This window comes from Trematomus bernacchii, unplaced genomic scaffold (genome assembly GCF_902827165.1).
Source record: "Trematomus bernacchii unplaced genomic scaffold, fTreBer1.1, whole genome shotgun sequence".
In the NCBI taxonomy this organism is placed as follows: Eukaryota; Metazoa; Chordata; class Actinopteri; order Perciformes; family Nototheniidae; genus Trematomus; species Trematomus bernacchii.
The window spans coordinates 293101-312298 of record NW_022987998.1 but is presented as its reverse complement, the minus strand read 5'-3'; the positions used below and the strand labels follow the sequence as shown (position 1 = coordinate 312298).

The window sequence follows — 19198 nt, the reverse complement described above, 5'->3', positions numbered from 1 at the left end:
GGATTTCATAGTGTCTACCAATGCAGGTAGAACTGAAATAAATGATTGTAATGCCATTTAAGTTGTTCAATGATGCTTTTCTCCAATTGTCCTTCTGTTTCTTTTTAAAGGAGTCATGCTTTTGAAATAACGATTTGATATCGAGTCTGATTTGTAGAGGGTTTTTTGATATAGTTCATCACGAACAAAATACGGGCCTGAGCATAACATGTACAGTTAAGGTAAATGTGTGATGTAGGTGTTTTGGGGTGTTAAGCGTTTAGATAAATAATCCTAAATATTGGTAAACCCATTTTTAGCTCATTCAAAAACATACAATAGGCCAAGAGAAGTTATAAGAAGAAACAGGTGACTGATAGTTATATAAAAAATACAACAAAAATAAGGAGAAATCAAAGAGAAAAAATATATCCATTGGGGCCTTTGCCTGTTGTGCTGTTTGGAGTCAGTTTTATTAGTTAATTAATGTATTTATTTATTTATCCATTCCTATTATTTTGCTTTTCTTTTGTTTTACTTGATTGTTTGACCTAGCTTTATAACTTAAACCAACCCATAATGATATCTATTAAATCCATTCAAACTTAGAGATACCACAAAACAAGAAAAAAGCACAGACTAATGCGTAATCCAACTTGTCTTACCTTTCTGGCTGTCGATGATAAAGTTGCCCTCCTCGTTTCCTGTGTTGATCTTATACGTGATCCCGTCCCCGTCAGGGTCCTTCGCCAGCACCGTGGCAACAAGCGTGTTGGGACCGGCATCCTCTGAGACGAAGGTCCGGTATCTGATTTTTAAAAAAACATTGAAAGACACATCAGCACCTCACCTGCACTCCTAAGGCCTTTCACTGAATGAAAGACATTCAAGTGTTGTCATAGTTTCCAATCGGGACCTTGGTATTTCAAATTCAAGGTCGGCAAACGAACATGAACAGGTTTAGCTTTATACTTTAAGAAAAAAGAAGTTGAAATAAACATGAAGAAATGTGGATAAAAAAGAGAAATGCTTTGTATCCGTTGTTAATGAAATGGTGTTTTGACAGAGCATATCTACAGAGAAAGAACCCAAAGAAAACAATAGATATTGAAATGATATGACTATATAGTCATTGGTACTACTTTATTTTTGTAATACAACTTTATTCTCATAGTATTAGTACTTCTCAGATATGTGTGAGGTGCTTTAAAAGTGCAAAACGTTTTTGAACATGAGAAGAAATCCTTCTGAAACACGTGAGATTTCAAAGTCCTGGGGTTAACAAATGTCTTTAAATTAATTAATTTGGCTATCATTGAAGAGGATAGGTGCCACATGAATGTTAAAAGAGGTTATTTGCACAAATAAAAGACAAAAAGAGGAGGGAGGTGAAAATGATGTCTACATGTGTGTTGACTTCAGGGATGACATTCAATGACAAGCGTCGATTTACAGGATAGTAAATATTTGAATGCAATGCATAATGCACGAGAGCCATAATGCAATATATTATATTATCTTTTCTAAGTGTCCCCTGTAACCTTAATCGTGTTTTTTCTCCTAATTAAAGACATTTCCACCTTAAACTGATGCATACAAAAATAATGCAGGAAATGGAGTGTTAGACTGAATCCTGGGTGATGCGTCTTCAAAGTGGCTTTCAGATCAATAAAAAGGACTAATTCAAGTTTGAATGTCACATTTCTAAGCGGTACATCACTTCAGAAATACAGATGCACCGAGGAAACTAATGATCATGATATTCCAATTGTCCAGTTTAATCATATGATTATTGGCATTCTTTTCAATGAGAACTGCATTATTAATTACATCATACAAAATAATCATCATTATTTATTCAGGGAAGACAATTAAAACTGATGAAAGGGGTGATAGGGACCTGCACAATGGATAAGGGGGCCCTGTGCAAATTAAAAGTTGAGAACCACTGGCGTAAACGATCAGACGTCACATCTTTAGGCTGAGATTTTGTGCCAATTATTCAGTGTGACATCGTGGGAATGAAACACTGGAAGATGTTCTTTTCAATCTGCAGAGCAAAGACTGGATCAGAAGGGAATTACATGAAAGGTAACACCTGCAGCCGCAAGATGGCCTTTCTGTGACCTTCCATTTGGAGTGCTTCTTAGTTGTGATCACAGGAGCACAATATACTGAACACATTTCAAACCAGCTTTCAGGAAATCAGTAGAAACATCCATGAGTCGTGCTCCAATCCTGGTTATGCTCCTATAGGCTTAGGGTCATAACACATAGCGCCAGTGTCCTTTTGCAATTCAAATTCAAACAGAGTGTTCCTTCAGATATGGCCGTCTCGAGAAAGAGCGCGGCACCCAGCGTCTTTTTAGCAAGTAGAAAATGTCAATTTTTCAGAAAAGCAGGGCTCACATCACTGTAGAAAACACCCCGAGACGTGCAATTTGTGCAATGTGCAAACTCCACGTACTGAGATGCTTAATATCCTGTGAGAGGTATCTTTTCAAAACGCCTAGCACTTCCTGTTACACCAGCTAGCTGATGGCTTCTCAGTGAGACCCAGGTATTAATCAGTCCCTGAACAGCAGCAAAAACACAAACAAGGAAATCTAAAGGGGCAGAATACATATTTGAAAAATTCTAAATAACCTTAGGAAATGTCACATTTAGATACCCTTCTAATAACTACCATACCTCATGAATGTGAACATACAGCATAGATGTAAAGAAAGTTTCCCAGTAGCATCACAGACTTCTAACACCACCCATCCTTAATCACACCCCCCATCATAGAGCACTGTACCTGCAATCTAACATGTGAAAGAGTGAGAAGAGTAGGGTGGTGGTTGTGAAACTGTCTCTTCCTGTAATATCCCTATAGTAAAATAACAAGACACCGTCAAGAAGTTCTGCATCACCATCCTGGAGGGGGGGTGCATCCTTGACAGCAGCTGAGACAGTAATGAAGCATTTACGCATTAAAATGAGGTTTTCCGGCACAATGTGTTGGACTCACAGTAATATTGGGCCTATTAATGAAACCTGGACTGTTGATAGACATGGAAAACATATTATTTTGTAAAAAGCGCTTTCGTTTTTTGTTTTATAGTGTGGTGCAGTGATGATGTATAAATGTAGGCCGAGCAGGAAGTTAACATCGCAAAGGGCTCCCTTGACAACAAGCAATGGGATTTCCCTATTGGAGTTCGGTATATTGCAGAAAATAAGCTTTGTGCAACGACAAAAATAAAAAGCTAATGTTAGACTATAAACAAACTTCATTGCAGTCGCATGGCTGCGCATCACAAATGCTAGGCTAAAGCTCGTGTCGGCGTGATGACTTTTGTCGTTTATGTAGGCAATTGTTTGCAACAGCTGTTTTTATGACACATACTGTAGAAGCTTCAGAATCTTTGGAATGGAGTATTTACTGACGTGTTTCATGTCAAGAAATATTGTGTTAACCACAGACCTTATTTCAAGTATCTAACCACAAACACGTTCAAAAAAACTCTTGACATCAATAAGAGGTAACCTGTAGTGGTAAAATGTGAAGTCTTCTCCGAGTTTTAGGATTCTTAACTGCACCACTTTATCTGATAAATGTTCAGGCTCAATAGAAACTATGATATTTAGAATGTGAAACTGACAGTATTCAGCTACTTTGCATTGTTCTGCTTGTGTTTCTGTATTTTCAGGTGTACAAAATTGGTGAAAAATGTGTGATGATGTTAAATTTCATTTCATTTCAAACCTTTATTTATCCAGGTTGTATCCCATTGAGATCATTGATCTCTTTTTCAAGGGAGACCTGCTCAAGTAGGTTCCACATGAAACATTAAAAACATAAACAGAGCAACAAAAGGACATCATACAGTATCATTACAGGGATTACAATTTACATAACTATCCACATGAACAGGTACCAACAGCTTCTGATTCAGTAGCATCCAACCGAGCTTTAAAAACATTTAGTGGCACCAGATTGCTCAGTTTCCATTTCAATTGCAGACTATTCCAGGACAGTGGAGCTGCGCATCTAAAGGCTATCTTCCCTAAGACAGTCCTAGCAGTTGGCACAGCATGCGATCTCAGGCAGTAGCCACTTACAATTCGCCGTGAGATCAGGGAGCAGATGTAGGATGGAAGTTTCCCTAACATGGCTTTATATATAAAAATGTACCAGTGACTGAGCCTCCGTACAGTTAGTGAAGGCAGACCAGCCCTTGCATACAGGGTACAGTGATGAGTTAATGCTTTACAGTTTGTCACAAATCTCAGTGCACTGTGATACGCAGCATCTAACTTGACCAGGCAATTGGCAGGTGCATTCATATAAATCAAATCACCATAGTCCAGCACAGGTAAAAAGGTCACAGAGACTAGCCTTTTTCTGGCCTCGAGCGAGAAACAGGACTTGTTCCTGTAGAAGAAACCTAGCCTAACCCTCAGTTTTTTAAGCAGGTTATTGACATGACGTTTAAAAGTGAGACAATCATCAAGCCAGATGCCAAGGTATTTGTAACAGGCAACCACTTCAAGTTTTATTCCTTGCATAGTTACAATATCTAAAACAGGCTCTGGTGTCTTTTTAGCTTTTGAAAAGAGCATTACCTTGGTTTTATCAACATTTAAAAGAAGCTTTAATTCAGAGAGCTGAGTCTGAATAATGTTAAAAGCAGCTTGCAATTCAACAACAGCCTCCTTAATGGAGGGACGTGCACAGTACATAACGGTATCGTCCGCATAAAAATGTAAGGTTGCTCCATCGACATTTTCACCTAAACTATTGATGTAGATGGAGAATAAAAGTGGACCTAAAACAGAACCTTGAGGAACACCATTAGCAATGTTCAACCACTCAGAAGACAGCCCATCAAAATGAACACATTGGGACCTTTCAGAGAGGTAGTTCACAAACCACCCCACTGCATGGCTGGATAAGCCAATACTGAGTAGCCTCTGCTTTAAGATGCGATGATCGACGGTATCAAACGCTTTGGAAAGATCAATAAATAGAGCTGCACAGCTCTGCTTATTATCTAAAATACTCGCCACATCATTCACCACTTTCATTGTGGCAGTGATGGTGCTATGTTGCTTTCTGAAGCCTGACTGATGTTTAGACAGGATGTCATTTGTACATAAAAACACCTTTACCTGCTCACTCACTAGGCGTTCAAGAACCTTAGCCAGAACTGATAATTTAGAGATGGGACTATAATTATTTAATAAAGTGGCCTCCCACCTTTTAGTAGAGGCAGGACATACGCTGACTTCCACAATTTTGGAATTGTGTTTGTGCTGAGGGAGAGGTTAAAAAGAGTAGTGAGAGGTGGAGCAATCAAATCTGCAGCTATCTTTAAAAAGAAAGGTTCTACGTTGTCCGGGCCGGCCGGTTTCTTAGGATCTAACTTGGTTAAAGCTTCACGAACAACATCAACAGTAAAAGGAGTAAAACTAAAAGGGTTTTCCAAAACACGTTTTTCAGAATCACACACTGTGGTGTTCACAGAAGCAGAGTTAGTCACAGAATCAAACAGAGAGCCACAGGACACAAAATGCTCATTAAAACAATTTAACATAGTGGCCCTGTCCGATATAGAGCCAGATGCTGTGGTAATGCACGGAGGTAGCTCATTACGGATATCACCGGTGGATATCGATTTTATGGCTTTCCAAAATGTTCCAGGATTATTCAGGTTCTTTGTGGTAACTGACAGATAATACTTAGACTTAGCACTTTTTATTTGTGATGTGAAGCTATTTCTTAGCTGCCTAAAGCGTAGCCATTCTACCTCTGAGCCTGATTTCCTAGCCTTTGCCCAGGCCTTGTTTCTCTCATGAAGGAGACTAGACAGTTCAGCAGAAAACCAAGGGTTGTCTCGTCCCTTCACTCTAAATTTACGCAGGGGTGCATGTCTATCTATAATTTCCATAAAACCAAGATAAAAATAAGACCATGCAGTTTCTACATCAGCACACAGATCGATTTTACCCCAATCAAAATCAAACAGATCATGAACAAAACCCTGCTCCACAAAATGTTTTTTGTCTCTCTTACTGATAATGCGAGGTTTAACCTTTGGACTTTTGTGTCCCTAATTGTGGCTACAACACAGTGATCACTCAGATCATTTGCAAATACTCCCACAGATGAGTATTTATGGGGAACATTAGTTAAAATGAGATCAATTAAGGAGGATTTATTTGGGGACTTAATGTTAGGGCGAGTAGGACTGTCTATAATCTGAGTAACATTCAGAGAGATACAAAGGTTTTTAAAATCCTCTGACACAGAAGTTAACCAGTCCCAATTAAAATCACCAAGCAGCACTATTTCCTTGTAGTCAAGTTGAGATAAAAGTTTTGCCAATGAAGATAAAGAGTCCTTGACAGCTGAGGGGGGTCTGTAGCAGCCCACCACCATGAGCTGTTGACCCTTTGCTACTTCAATATTTAAGGCTAAAAATTCTAGTTGTTTACTAATAGATTTGGAAACCATCTTGGTTACACAAAACTTATTTTTCACATAAATGGCAACGCCACCACCTTTTTTAGGACGGTCGGTTTGATATACACTATAACCATTTAAGTAGATGTCAGAGGCCAAAATCGATTTATCTAGCCACATTTCTGATAAGACAATGATATCAGCATCAGTCGAGCTCGCCCAAATGCGGACAAAATCTAACTTAGGTAACAGACTGCGCACATTTAAGTGAATGAATCCCAACCCAGATCTAGAAATAAAATCAGCAGGAGTAGCTATCTGACTACTACTGCTACTGGGCGGTCCAGGCTTTAGTTGTACATTTCCTGATAGTAATAATAGCAAAAAAAACAAGCACCTTTTCCTCTTAACCGACACACATACATTGTCATCTGCTTTAAAGTCACCAGCAAACTCCTCGAAAGTGAGATTAGAGCTCAAGAAGCAGTCCTGAAGAACCATCATAGCAGGCAAGTGAGAAAGACAAACATTTGTCAAACTGAATGTCTGTGACAAGGCAACCAGTAATTGTTTGTGTAACACATCGGAACCTTTACAGGGGATGTCCACTGTGGGCGGTAGAACAGACCTGAACCCAGTCGACTTCTCAGGATGACGAGAGAACTTCTCATTGTCCAAAATAGCTAACAGGCATAGCAGAATCACGATAGGGGCCATTTTCCCAGACCAGCACAGCATCCGGATAGGCGCGCAAGCAGGCCCGAAACGTGGAGGCGCTCCAGTCTCTCCACGATATCCCCGGTGCAAAACCTCCTCAGCACAGCAGGATAGGCGAAGCAGGCCCAGCTCGAGGCGTAGAGGCGCTCCGGTCTCTCCGCGATGTCCCCGGTGAAGATCCTCCTCAGCACAGCAGTACAGGATAGGCGAAGCAGGTCCAGCCCGAAACGTAGAGGCGCAATGATGAGTGTGTCGTGTAAAACATTGCAATAGTTGTTGCTTATATTGGCTAATTTCAGCAGTATAACCACTCCTTGCTCAACAAAAGTTGTGTATTTATGCAGCATCATAACACTACATGAAGAATCCTCCAACCATACGGTTACAGATTCAGTACTCATGCAATCTAGCAATAAATACGATGATAAATGCATGATACAAAACTAACAAATGCTCTCCTTTTAAAATGCAATGTAAAGCTTGCAAACAAGACGCTTTGATCCAAACCAATGTTTTAATACATACAACCCATCCAAGCTAACTTGCCTTGACATGCATTTCTTACCAGCCCACACACACCAAACTGAGTTGAGCTTCTCTGAAATTCCCCTTCAGTTTTGTCTTTGTATCTTAGAGTAGCACTTTGAACTTCAGCTTTGAACTCTTGTGGCCTTACACATGCATCTCTGAACCACTGCTGCGCTTGAAAGCTATACTTTTCTTGAAGGATTGGCCTCTCTACATCCTTGACATGAGGTTCACACTCTACATTTTTGGGACACGTTTCAGCTGCCCTTATGAGAACGGCAGAAACCGTTGCATAATAAAACACGCCATCCTCTCTGGGTCTTGAGTTGAACATGAAGATGTTCATTGGCAATAACTACACATCGTCTTAAGGATATTGTATAACTGCAAAGCTTAAATGCAGTACCTCTTAATTAACACTTTTTAACACTATATGCACTTGCAGGAATGAAACAATATTCTAGTCTAACTGAGCAAAAATACAGTTATGATTTGATCCGAATGTAGCTTTCTTTCTGGTAAGTATCACTATATTAAAACAATGAGGCACATTTTTTCAGTATGATTGTAGAAAATCTAGAAATGTGTTGATTTTCATAACACATTAACAATTATCCTAACTCACTGGCATTTTCTCTTTATTTTCTCTCACTTTACCGTAGTTTGCATAATTTTAGCATGTGTAACTTAGTTAGGCAACTCACTTGATGACATATAAATTCTGACGACTAAAACACAAAAATATAGCCCGCCTAAACCTCCTGCGGCCTTTACAGAATACACAATTTGTTCTTTGCTCACTGCGAGATAGGGCGCAGAACCTTGTAGTGAACACGGCTAGTTACGTTTACCTCCTCTGCTAGCTTACGCAGCTACATTCAACTATTATCTGATTGGTTGTGCGTCAAAAAGTCAGCAAAAATGAGATCATTTGAACCCTAAGCGCAGTGCTCAGTCTTAATTTAGAACGCTGTGCCACACTGAGGGTAGCGCTCCTACCTAGTTGGGCGGTACCGGTCTCTCCATTGGAACACGACGTCAGCCCAGAGCCATTTACCGCTGGTCAACTGAAGCAGCGACGTGCAGTCAGTGGAGGCAGGGGAGGCAGAGCCTCACCTGTCATACTCCAATGTAACGGAAAAACAATTAAAGAAAAACTAAATAATAATAATAATAAAATGTCTCCACTGATCTTGTGTAAATGTGATTTCTGTATGATTCCAATCGCATTTTATAGTCAAAATCAGCAAATTGGCCGAGCTCCGCTACGGGAGCGATGAGAAGTGAGGCAGGCACGAGCACTGCCTCTCGTAAGCCCACAGTAACTTGCTGGAGCGCGGGCACTAATTTAGCGCGGCCACTTATTTTGTGAGCGCGCTCAAGCCATTTACTGTGGGGTAGGTGAGGCACAGATGAGATCTGCCTCAATTCAGAATGCGTCACCCCACAGAAACTGGCTGGAAAGCGGGCCCTAAGCGCATGCCTGTTCCCATCTCACTGTAGGTCACCAATGTAATGTTTGTAGATCCCTTTATTACATTTATCCTCGCCATCCATAGTCTCTAAATAACTTATTTCACGTATATATGATATTTAGGCTCGCTGGTCTCATCGTACAACGGCAATGAAAAAATCACCAGGTGAGGCAGCCATAACCTCTGCCGCACTGAAGGGGGCGCACGTGAGCCCACAGGTTCTTGTTGCTACTGTTATTCTACCGCAAACAACAAACTCGACTTTTGAAACTACAGGAAGATAAGGAAGACTTTTACAAAACAGTAATAGAGATTGTTGTCCAGAAGGATAGCATAGACTTCATCTTCAAGTCAAGGTAAGACCACAACTGTAATGAAAATGGGATCTTACTGAGAAAGAACAATCCAATATTTAGATTTTGGGTATCCTTTTGTTGATCGGTCTGTTTAAAATTAATCATAGCATCAGACTAAAAAAGCTTTTGAAAATAACAGAATATTTCGATTAAGGTCAAAATAGGCTATAATATTTGTAAATCTGACTCTGAAAGAGTCAGTGCCTCACCAGCCATGAACCTCACCGCACGTCACTGAACTGAAGGTATATGTAACACGAGCACCAAAAGTTAATGCTGAGCACAGAATTATTTATACGAATCAGTTTCAATCAAACCTCTCTAATATAAGTGTAGAAATATCAGTGTGTGGACCAGCACATCAGAAGTCTAGGTCGCTCAGGAGAAAATGGATACTGTGCAACAAAAGTGAAAAGACACAAAGCTGACGTTGTTTGGAAAAGATAAAGAAAGCTATAATATTTATTCTCCGTTCCCTCTTTCTTTCAGATAAACATTTTATTAACATATATATTCAGTTACCTTGTTATTGAATTTGAAAGTATCCTGGTTCTAATTATTTGTACCTATTTATTTTATAACTATTTTGATATAATTTTGTGTTATTACTTCTGTTTTAATTATCCCTATTTAATATAAACTAATGGTTTTATTTCATTTTAATAGCTAAGCTATACAGTGTTTCCCCTATATACATTCAGCAGCGGCACTCACAGCCTCTGTGAGAGAGCGAGACAGAGAGAGAGCGAGAGAGCTATTTACACCTTTATCTATTTAATATAAAAAATAAAGTAAGAAATCATTCCAGTGTGTACTATAGGACAGTAAAAAAGTGTAAAAGGGGAGTGATTAGTAAAATATGCATAAATAAAAAGAAAGAATGCTAACTAGGTAACATAAGATAAGAATAAACAAGTTTAAATGATTTGTTATTGGTTATGATCATATTCTAAAGATGTTTGGATTATTGAAAAGTATACTGCTCCCTTTCATCTGAGTGCTGAGAGCTGTATCCATAAAATTCATTTTGTGCTCAAAGTGCTCCAGATTGATGCATTTAACTTCAACATTTAAAAAAACATCTTCCCGGGGGAGCATGCCCCCGGACCCCCCTAGAGGAGGTGAGGTCATAGGCGGCGCGTGAGGCTCAGGTTTTGGAAGGCTAAATCACTTTTTTTACCTGACGCTGCTCCGCACACATTAAAGCAACACTGATACACGCTAGGCTAACGCGTTAGCAACGGTTAGCTGCGGCTAATTTAGCATCGATAATTTAATTAAAATACATATTTAACATCCGTATTTTCACATGCAACTCACCAAGGTATCATAAGAGTAAGGCAAAGTCGGTCAATCAATGTCTAAATTCTTCCAAATAAATACAATCTCAAAGCTCAAAAGCCACACAGTGCTACTGCTACTGACTCATTGTCCCAAAGGAATAAACAGTGCATCTCACTTCCTGCTAGACGGGCAGACACGGGGGGACTTCTTGTATCCGTTAGAGCAGCTAGCACCAGATTATAATAACAACAGCGCTGGTACCCAGGGGCGCCGTAAGGGGGTGAAAAGTTAGGACGATTCTAAGGGCCCGTGACTGACAGGGGCCCAAACATTTTAGAACATTAAGAAAAAAATGTTTAAGTAACCAATTTGATATCTTTTCATGGGGCCCAAAATCCCTGGCGGCGCCCCTTCTGGTACCAGTGCGCCCTCCCTCTCTCCCTCGCTCGCTCCCACGATTACTCGCACTTTGGCTGTGAGCTGCGTGCGCCTGATAAGCCAACATCCCCCACTTTCATCACTTACAGCGCCCATCGTACAGGGCAAATGAAAAGTGTAACCGGGGTGAAAAGGGTGTTACATTTACTTAATTATGGATATTGTTACATCAAGGCCGAAAATTAGGATGAGCACCAACCAGAGCTGCCAGCGCAGCGCCTCCCCAGATCTGGCGCCCTAGGCGAACATCTATAACGCCAGTGCTACGGGCCGGCCCTGCTGGTAGCGATATTTTATACTTCATGCAATCTGCACAAACTATATCATATGAAAAGCTGAGAGTCCACAGATTATATTGCTATACATTTCATCCCTGTGCGATCAAAACTCACTGTTCTGTATGATAAATAAAAGAACATTGTACCTTGAAAATCAATAGCGGGTAAATTTGACCCGTTGGCGGTTTTAGGTATACAGCGACCTCTGGCGGTTCTAGTGTTAAATGTTTTCATGAAGAATTTTCTAAATCATGTTGTCCTAAATTGCATATCTATAATTGTGTATCTATATTGTTACTATTTTAGTTTCAAATAATTTATATTGTGTGTGTATGTAGTGCTAATCCTTAAAATAAAATGTACATGTTACTCAGTGTTATTTCTCAGTGTCTTAGTAATATATATATAACCGGGGGGTCACATATAGCTTTACTTCGATCTAGCCATGCAGAACGTTTAATCTTAATTGCTGTTTCTTTTTAAGTCTGTCTTTTGTCGACACCAAAATACCAAGGCGGTTATTAGTGGTTACTCCCAGTGCTGACATGGCTGAAAAACATGACATCTTAAGGGTCATTCCAGAATTTCATGTATATATAATCTTATTTCATATAATAAATCTAATAATCCATGCCCAAAAAGCTAAAACATTGTTGTGGTATATACTTGTCTTGAGGCAAGATGCATATAAAGTTGTAGAAAAAGTGGTTTCAAAATATTATTTAAAATATCAAATAGCTCTCGAACACCCACTAAAATGGCCCTTTTCTCTTGTCCCAGCTTCTTGGTGACCAACCAAATATAACATTTAAAATAGGGTTTTTATTTACTTATTTTGGTATTATTCTATTGATATATGTGTCTTGTAATGGTGAAATCAATTTGTTAAATCATAAACACATTTTAAATAACAGTACTTTTGCACAGAAGGTGTGTCCCTCAACATGCGCGCAACCCTGTTACCGAAACCTTTTTAGCTTGGCAGAGGAAGTGAAAAAACTGTTTGTCACATGACACAGTGGAAAGGACATCAGCAAGCCATGTGCTACTACCATGGGTAGACCAACACTAAGTCCTCTCTTTTATTTGTAATATATTTCCAATCTTGTCACTCTTGAAGGAGTGTGACACTCATACAAAACACAACCCTGTTACTCACATTATGAGACTAAAACAAATGAATTTCAAATGTATCTTTCTTTAGTTAAATATCTAAGTGTGTCCATTTCTTGACAATAGCATTACATTGTGCAGCTAGCATTCATTCCTGAGGTAAAAGCTAAAATTAGCATTGATTTGCAACCCTGTTACTATAATTAGAGTAACAGGGTTAGGGTTAATTCTTCATTGGGAAATATACATTTGATGCCTTAGCTGGGCAAATCACTTTTTTTGATGGATTATTATCTGTTTTTCCTAAATACATAACAAAAAATAATAAAATAAAAGGTACATTTTTCAAAAATGTTGGTGTCTAAATTGTCCTCCAATTCTTGAATGACCCTTAAACAGTCCGCATTAAGTCGCTCTACATAAATAATGTTGTGGTTACTGATATCAAAAGCAACGGGGATACTGTCTGTGTATTCCTAACATATAATCAGGTTTTGGGAGTAACATTACATTTAACGAGATGATGTTATCAGAAAACAAAGAAAGGTAACTCTATTCCCTTCCAGTTAGTTGAAAAATACGTAATTAGATTACAGTTACATTTTTTTTTAAATGGGGATTACTCGCAGTATTACAATGTTAGTAAAAACCTAAAAAGATCATATAGTGTTTGTTGTAAAGCATCAGATGTTATCTCTTCTCTGTCAGCTGTACTGTTCTGTAGGCTAATACTTTAAAATAAGATAAGATAAGATAAGATAAGATAGTACTTTATTGATCCCAATTTGGGAAATGTAAGTGTGAACCTATACGCCTACGGCCTGAATCTGCTTTATGGTTTTCTCTTTCTTTGGTTCATTTGTTCTGTTTTTAATTCAGCAGGTGATCCTATATGTTCATAATAGTGTGTGTGAGCTTAACTGTGTGTATTAAACTAAAACTGAGCATTTCCTGTCAGCTCAGATTTTATTTCTGCTTTTTTAAACTGTAGTATGTGCTCAGGTGTAATGGCTGCTGCCTGAATATGCTTCATGAAAGGAAGGTTTTCTTATCAATAAAATCTCTGAGCAGAGGACACATGTTTGATCCTAAATATCTTGGTTTCTTCTTTTCTAAGGTTACATTGTTCAGTTGTCTTAGACAATACACTTAATTTAAAACAACTCAGATAAACTGTAAGTCATTATGACCTGCAAAGAGGGCTATTTATTTTTCACTGTAAACAATGACCCCTCATTAGGATCTGAACACTGTGATCATGTTCTGCCGTCTTTCTTCTTCAACAACGGTTGGACTACTTCTGCCTCCGATGTGCCACTCGTTTGCTCTTCTTGTAGACTGTTGTTGCAGCCTTTGACTCATTTCAGCTCACACTCAGCGCCCCCCCCCCCCTGATCAATACTTGTACGAGTCAGGCAAGGGGAGATGCTGTGCTGTGTTCCTTTATTATGTCGTTTCTCCAGGGGACCGAGGTCACATTGCTCAATGGCTTAAAATTGTGTTCTCAGGAAGCTTTTTGAAATATCATTAGATATTTTTCTGTATTAATCTCACCTGAAAGCCGGACAGATCTAAGGCGTCTATGTGGGTTTCTGCCTTCAATTTCATGGCAACATTTCAGATTGTGTCTGTGCAGTTTTATGCATAGCTCTTTCACGTGGCCTCTTTTGTCCTGACTCCCTAAATGAACTTTCTTCATTACAGATGCAGACAGAGTGATCATTCGACATTCAAATGGCTTACAATTAGGCTTGTATGAGCAGCCTGATTTGGCAACAATAGCCGATGTTGGCCCGTATAAGTCTGGAAGACAATCAACTTTGTGATGTGCTGAAAAAACTTCCAAACAACCAAGGCAGTGATTAAACAATTAGTTGATAACTAATTACTAAAACAACAGCAAATCAAACAAGTGTAATGACTGCTAATTGGAGTTCAATACCAGGCAAAATGTGAAATATTTTCTTTGTAAAGTTAAACTGTTTTTTTAAAATTCTAACAGTAGGAGAAAACATCTGTGGACACCATCTTTCGGTCTGGCAAATTGTGATCAACACTTTTGAATTATTGGTTCTGATATTTTGAACAATAAAAACTTGATAAAGAAAGAATCAAGATAAATTGAAAATGGAATTAGAGAGTTTGCAACTGGGATTGTATTCTTTTCATGTTCCTGCTGAGAGATATTATGCCATGATCAAACCAACCGAATAAAGTCAAATTAAACTCAGTGAAAGTGTTTTGTGAATGTTGGTTGCAGTCCTAGTCAGCGGATATCGGTCCGATTATTTTACCCAACATTAGAGGTCTCTGGTACTGATGCTGGTATGTCATATGAACAATGATCAATGTGACATATTTTTTGTCATCAGCTACTGTGCATGAGTCCACCCAAAGTGTGTGATTATGCAGGCAGTTTCACACATGTGGAACAAGTCTGTGGTTGTGTTAAGCTAAAATGTTGTTGTTGTTGTTCTTAAATACAGATATTTTTAAGGGAAAGCCTTAGTTGAAATAACTTTATCTTGATGAGTGGAACATATCTTTAGAAATACATATTAATAAAATATGTTTAGTGTGCCTTTTACACTGCTAAATGATGGGGGTAAACTTAAATGTGATGTATTTTAGGTTCAAATGTATCATAAAAAGTATATATCAATATATATTTTTTATTTATCATAATTAAAAAGACTTTGTAGCTCTTTACCAGCTTTTTTGTTGTTGTTAAAGAATTGCAAAATTAGCTCCATATTTTAGAAATTTTTTACCGAAACAAGATACAAATAATCGTCTATTCCAGAACTATTCAAACCAAAGATAACATTATTTTATTTAAATCCAACACACTGCGTTGATCCGGTCCCTAAAAAGACGACTCCTTCTGGGCTCAATGACTATCGCCCTGTAGCACTCACATCTCATGTGATGAAGGTGCTGCCCCTGTGCATTCTAGGAGAGGATGTGGCAGTTGTGGAGGTCTACAAGTACCTGGGAGTGCACTTAGACAATGGGTTGAACTGGAGGATCAACACTGACGCTGTGTACAAGAAGGGGATGAGCCGACTCTATTTTCTGAGGAAGCTGTGATCCTTCAACGTGTGCAGCAAGACGCTGGAGATCTTCTATCAGTCTGTGGTGGCTAGTGCACTCTTCTTTGCTGCGGTCTGCTGGGGGGGCAGCATCAGAGCCGGTGACACCAGCAGGATCAATAAACTGATCAGGAAAGCTGGGTCAGTCATCGGCATCAAGCTGGAACCCTTTGAAGCTGTGGTGGAGAGGAGGACACTGAACAGGCTGTTGTCCATCATGGATAACCCCACCCATCCTCTTCACCTGCAGCTGGACAGTCAACGGAGCTCCTTCTCCAACAGACTGCTGCAGCTCCCCTGTCACAAGGACAGATACTGGAAAACATTCCTGCCCACTGCAATAACTCTGTACAACAAATCACCTCTGGCTGGAAGAGAACTCTCTGCTCCATAGTTTCTCTAGGAATAAAACTACGTTGTACATTTTACTCACACATAATCTGTTCAATATTTATACTCCATATTCCATACATTTTGAATATATATATATATATATATATAATATCTGCATGTATATTTTCTATTTCGACATGTATATTTTATATTTTATATTTTATTTTATTTTTATTTCTATTCTTGTATATTTTGTAGTTTTGTTTTATTGTAACATGCCTTTTATGCTGCTGTAACAACAACAATTTCCCAATTTGGGATCAATAAAGTACTATCTATCTATCTATCTATCTATCTATCTAATTGCACATTGGTGTCCCGGTACGGATCGGGCAGCGACAAGGGCTTTTACGGTTAATCCTACTTGACTTTTGCTTCATCCCAACTTCATCAAATACCTCTCTCTGTGTCTCCTTCCTGCAGATGCTTCTCTTCTACATGAAGGACTGCCTTTGTGAGTGTTTGAGAGGGAGGGAGTGCAGAGAAATCAGGACGCATCACTGAAAGGAAGCAAAAAGCCCAGACAGCACCGAGATGCCTTTTACAATCACATTTGGGCCCCGCCACAACTCTAATTTGGCCGGATCAATGCTGCGATCGATGGGGAACCGCCTCAGACATACACCACCACACACTAATTACTTTTTAACCTTTTAGTTTTACTTTTTGTTTCAGTTTGTTTTCATTCGGTCGGGCCGGGGAGAAAAATAGATGCGTCCCTTAGGCCTGTGACTGATGTCAGTTGTGCAAATTAATTACTGAATTTAATTATTCCGGTAATTTAGTTTATCCAGATAAGGCACGAATGGAGAATGGAGGAAAGAGAGGGGGTAATGGAGTGTGTCTTTGTGTGTTGAATAGCTGGGCGCAGGACGATCAGCTGATCCATCCAAATGCTGCTAACTGATTGTTTTTGTTATTAGCTGGATGCCTCCTGTTGCAATCCCTATTGATCTATGGTTAAATTGGTATGTTCCAATTTGCTTGTGGAATGAGGTGAATGCAGGGATGGATGTGAGGCGGACGGTGAGCAGGAGTAATAAATGAAGCAGGCGTGGTGGCTGGGTTTGCTATAGCAAGATCATAAGTGAGGTATCTGACATCTTATATACGCCTTCCTATTAAAGTGGTGGTATAAATATCTGTATAATATGTGAGCAGAGTGTTTCACGTGAACCAATTGTATGAGTTGATACTGCCATTATTATTTTTTACCTTGTTCTGTTCACCCTTTTAAAAACTAAATATATTGAATATTGGGGGGAAACTTAACAAATTGATGGTAAAGAAATAAACCCTGTCTGACATAATCAAATTGTGTGCACCGTAGAAAACTTTTATGAATCCACAGAGTTTCCATTTATATGCAGTATCTGTAGGCAAGAGGAGTTTATTTTGGTATTGGAAGAGCTCTGGTTTGATTCAAGGATGTTGCGGCTCTATATCTTATTCCTTGATTAGTATACATTGAGAATATTGACTCTTTACCCTGGAGAATTCAGCTTCAGTCTGTTTTGCATCGTGACATGGCGCTGACTGAGAGGTCCTTATTTCTTGTTTGCCATATATTGCATATTTAGGACCCTTTAGTTGGGTTTTGATGTTCATAAGTAAGGTTAAGACTGCATTTCCAACCAACTTGGAGAGCTCCAGTTAATTAGGAACCAGCAGCTGATAAGATCCACAAGTTACAGTTTTCATTTGACCTATTCAAAGGATTATGGGTAACTGACAATGAGGAGTCTGCTATTGTCCTCCTCTCTGTGAAATCCAGTGCTAGATTGTAAAGCCTGAAAAATGTAGCAACAGTATTTATGTTCAAATGTGCATGATTGAATGCTAGCCTAACCTACCCTTTCTTACCCGGGCGGCCCCCCATTAGGGCATTGTATCCCATTTTCCTAACTGGGAGGGCACTGGAGAGCGCAATTATTCAAATGTTCTCCACGGGAGGGCCACTAAATGGAGCATTTCATTTCATTTTTTCCACTGGCAGGTCACCCTATAGATGGCTCCTATACTTTTTTTAATTTCTCTATTAAAGACAACCCACCCATGGGGCACCTTTTCACATTTTCTTAAGAAGGTCACCAAAGAGGGCATTCCCTCAAGTTTTTCCCACAAAGAGGGCACCCAAGAGTGGAATTTATAACATTTTCTCCACTGGAGGGCCAATTAATAGGTCATTTTATCCCGTTTTCCACACTGACAGAGCACCCTAGATGGTAATTATAATTTCTTAATTATTGAGGGAAAACCAACAGGGCATTTCATTCCATTTTCCTCACTGGGAAGACACTGGAAATGGAAATTATTTACATTTTCTCAGCCGGAGGGCCACTCAGGAGTTTTCCCCACTGGCAGATCACCCTAAATGACAGCTATCACTTTTTCATTAAATAACCTGTTAAGCCTTTAAGTCCACTTTAACGCCACAGACAGACACACTCACTCACTCCTCCATAAATCCAGATACCACTCCAAGCATACATTCACCGGTATCATCAAGTCTCAAATTATTAGATTCCACCGCATTTCATCGTCATTTTCCGACTTCTAACACTCCACACAAACATTATTCAACAGCCTCCACACCAGAGGCTATTCAAAACGTTTCCTCCGCCAGATCACAAACACCACCTTGGCCTATCTTGCCCTCATTCGCTCACCACCTCTCAGCCTATATCCCAGGTCCACAATCCGGGACAGTACATACCCCGAGTACTCCCTACACCCTCTACCCCTACCTCCCCCATACAAACCCACCTGACCTAGACCCCCACCTGACCTAGACCCCCACCTGACAGACCCCCCAATATTTACAGTATGCCCCTGGTTTCCACTTTCTCACAACCCTGGTCAATCACTTTCAATCCCATCCCTCTGCCAGTCTCACCATCTCAGGACTGGAGTCCAATGACCGTTGGACAGAGGAAGAGGGTGGAGAAACTTTGGATAGAGAAGCTAGGCACCACCACCCAGAGGGGGCAGATGGGGCACACACACACACACACAATAGGTGTCACACAGATCAATAGGCCAGTGCAAACCGCTCACAACCCTGAACCCCAACCATAACCCAAACCTAACCCTA

General features: G+C 39.6%; 1 protein-coding gene across 1 annotated transcript in view; it reads right to left on the bottom strand.

Annotated features, from left to right (window-relative positions):
• Positions 1 to 19198, bottom strand: part of si:ch211-186j3.6 (neural-cadherin) — a 437178-nt gene that overhangs the window by 255698 nt on the left and 162282 nt on the right. The window contains 1 exon segment of the mRNA XM_034117220.1: positions 645 to 787. Within this exon segment, the coding sequence (XP_033973111.1) occupies positions 645 to 787 (143 nt within the window).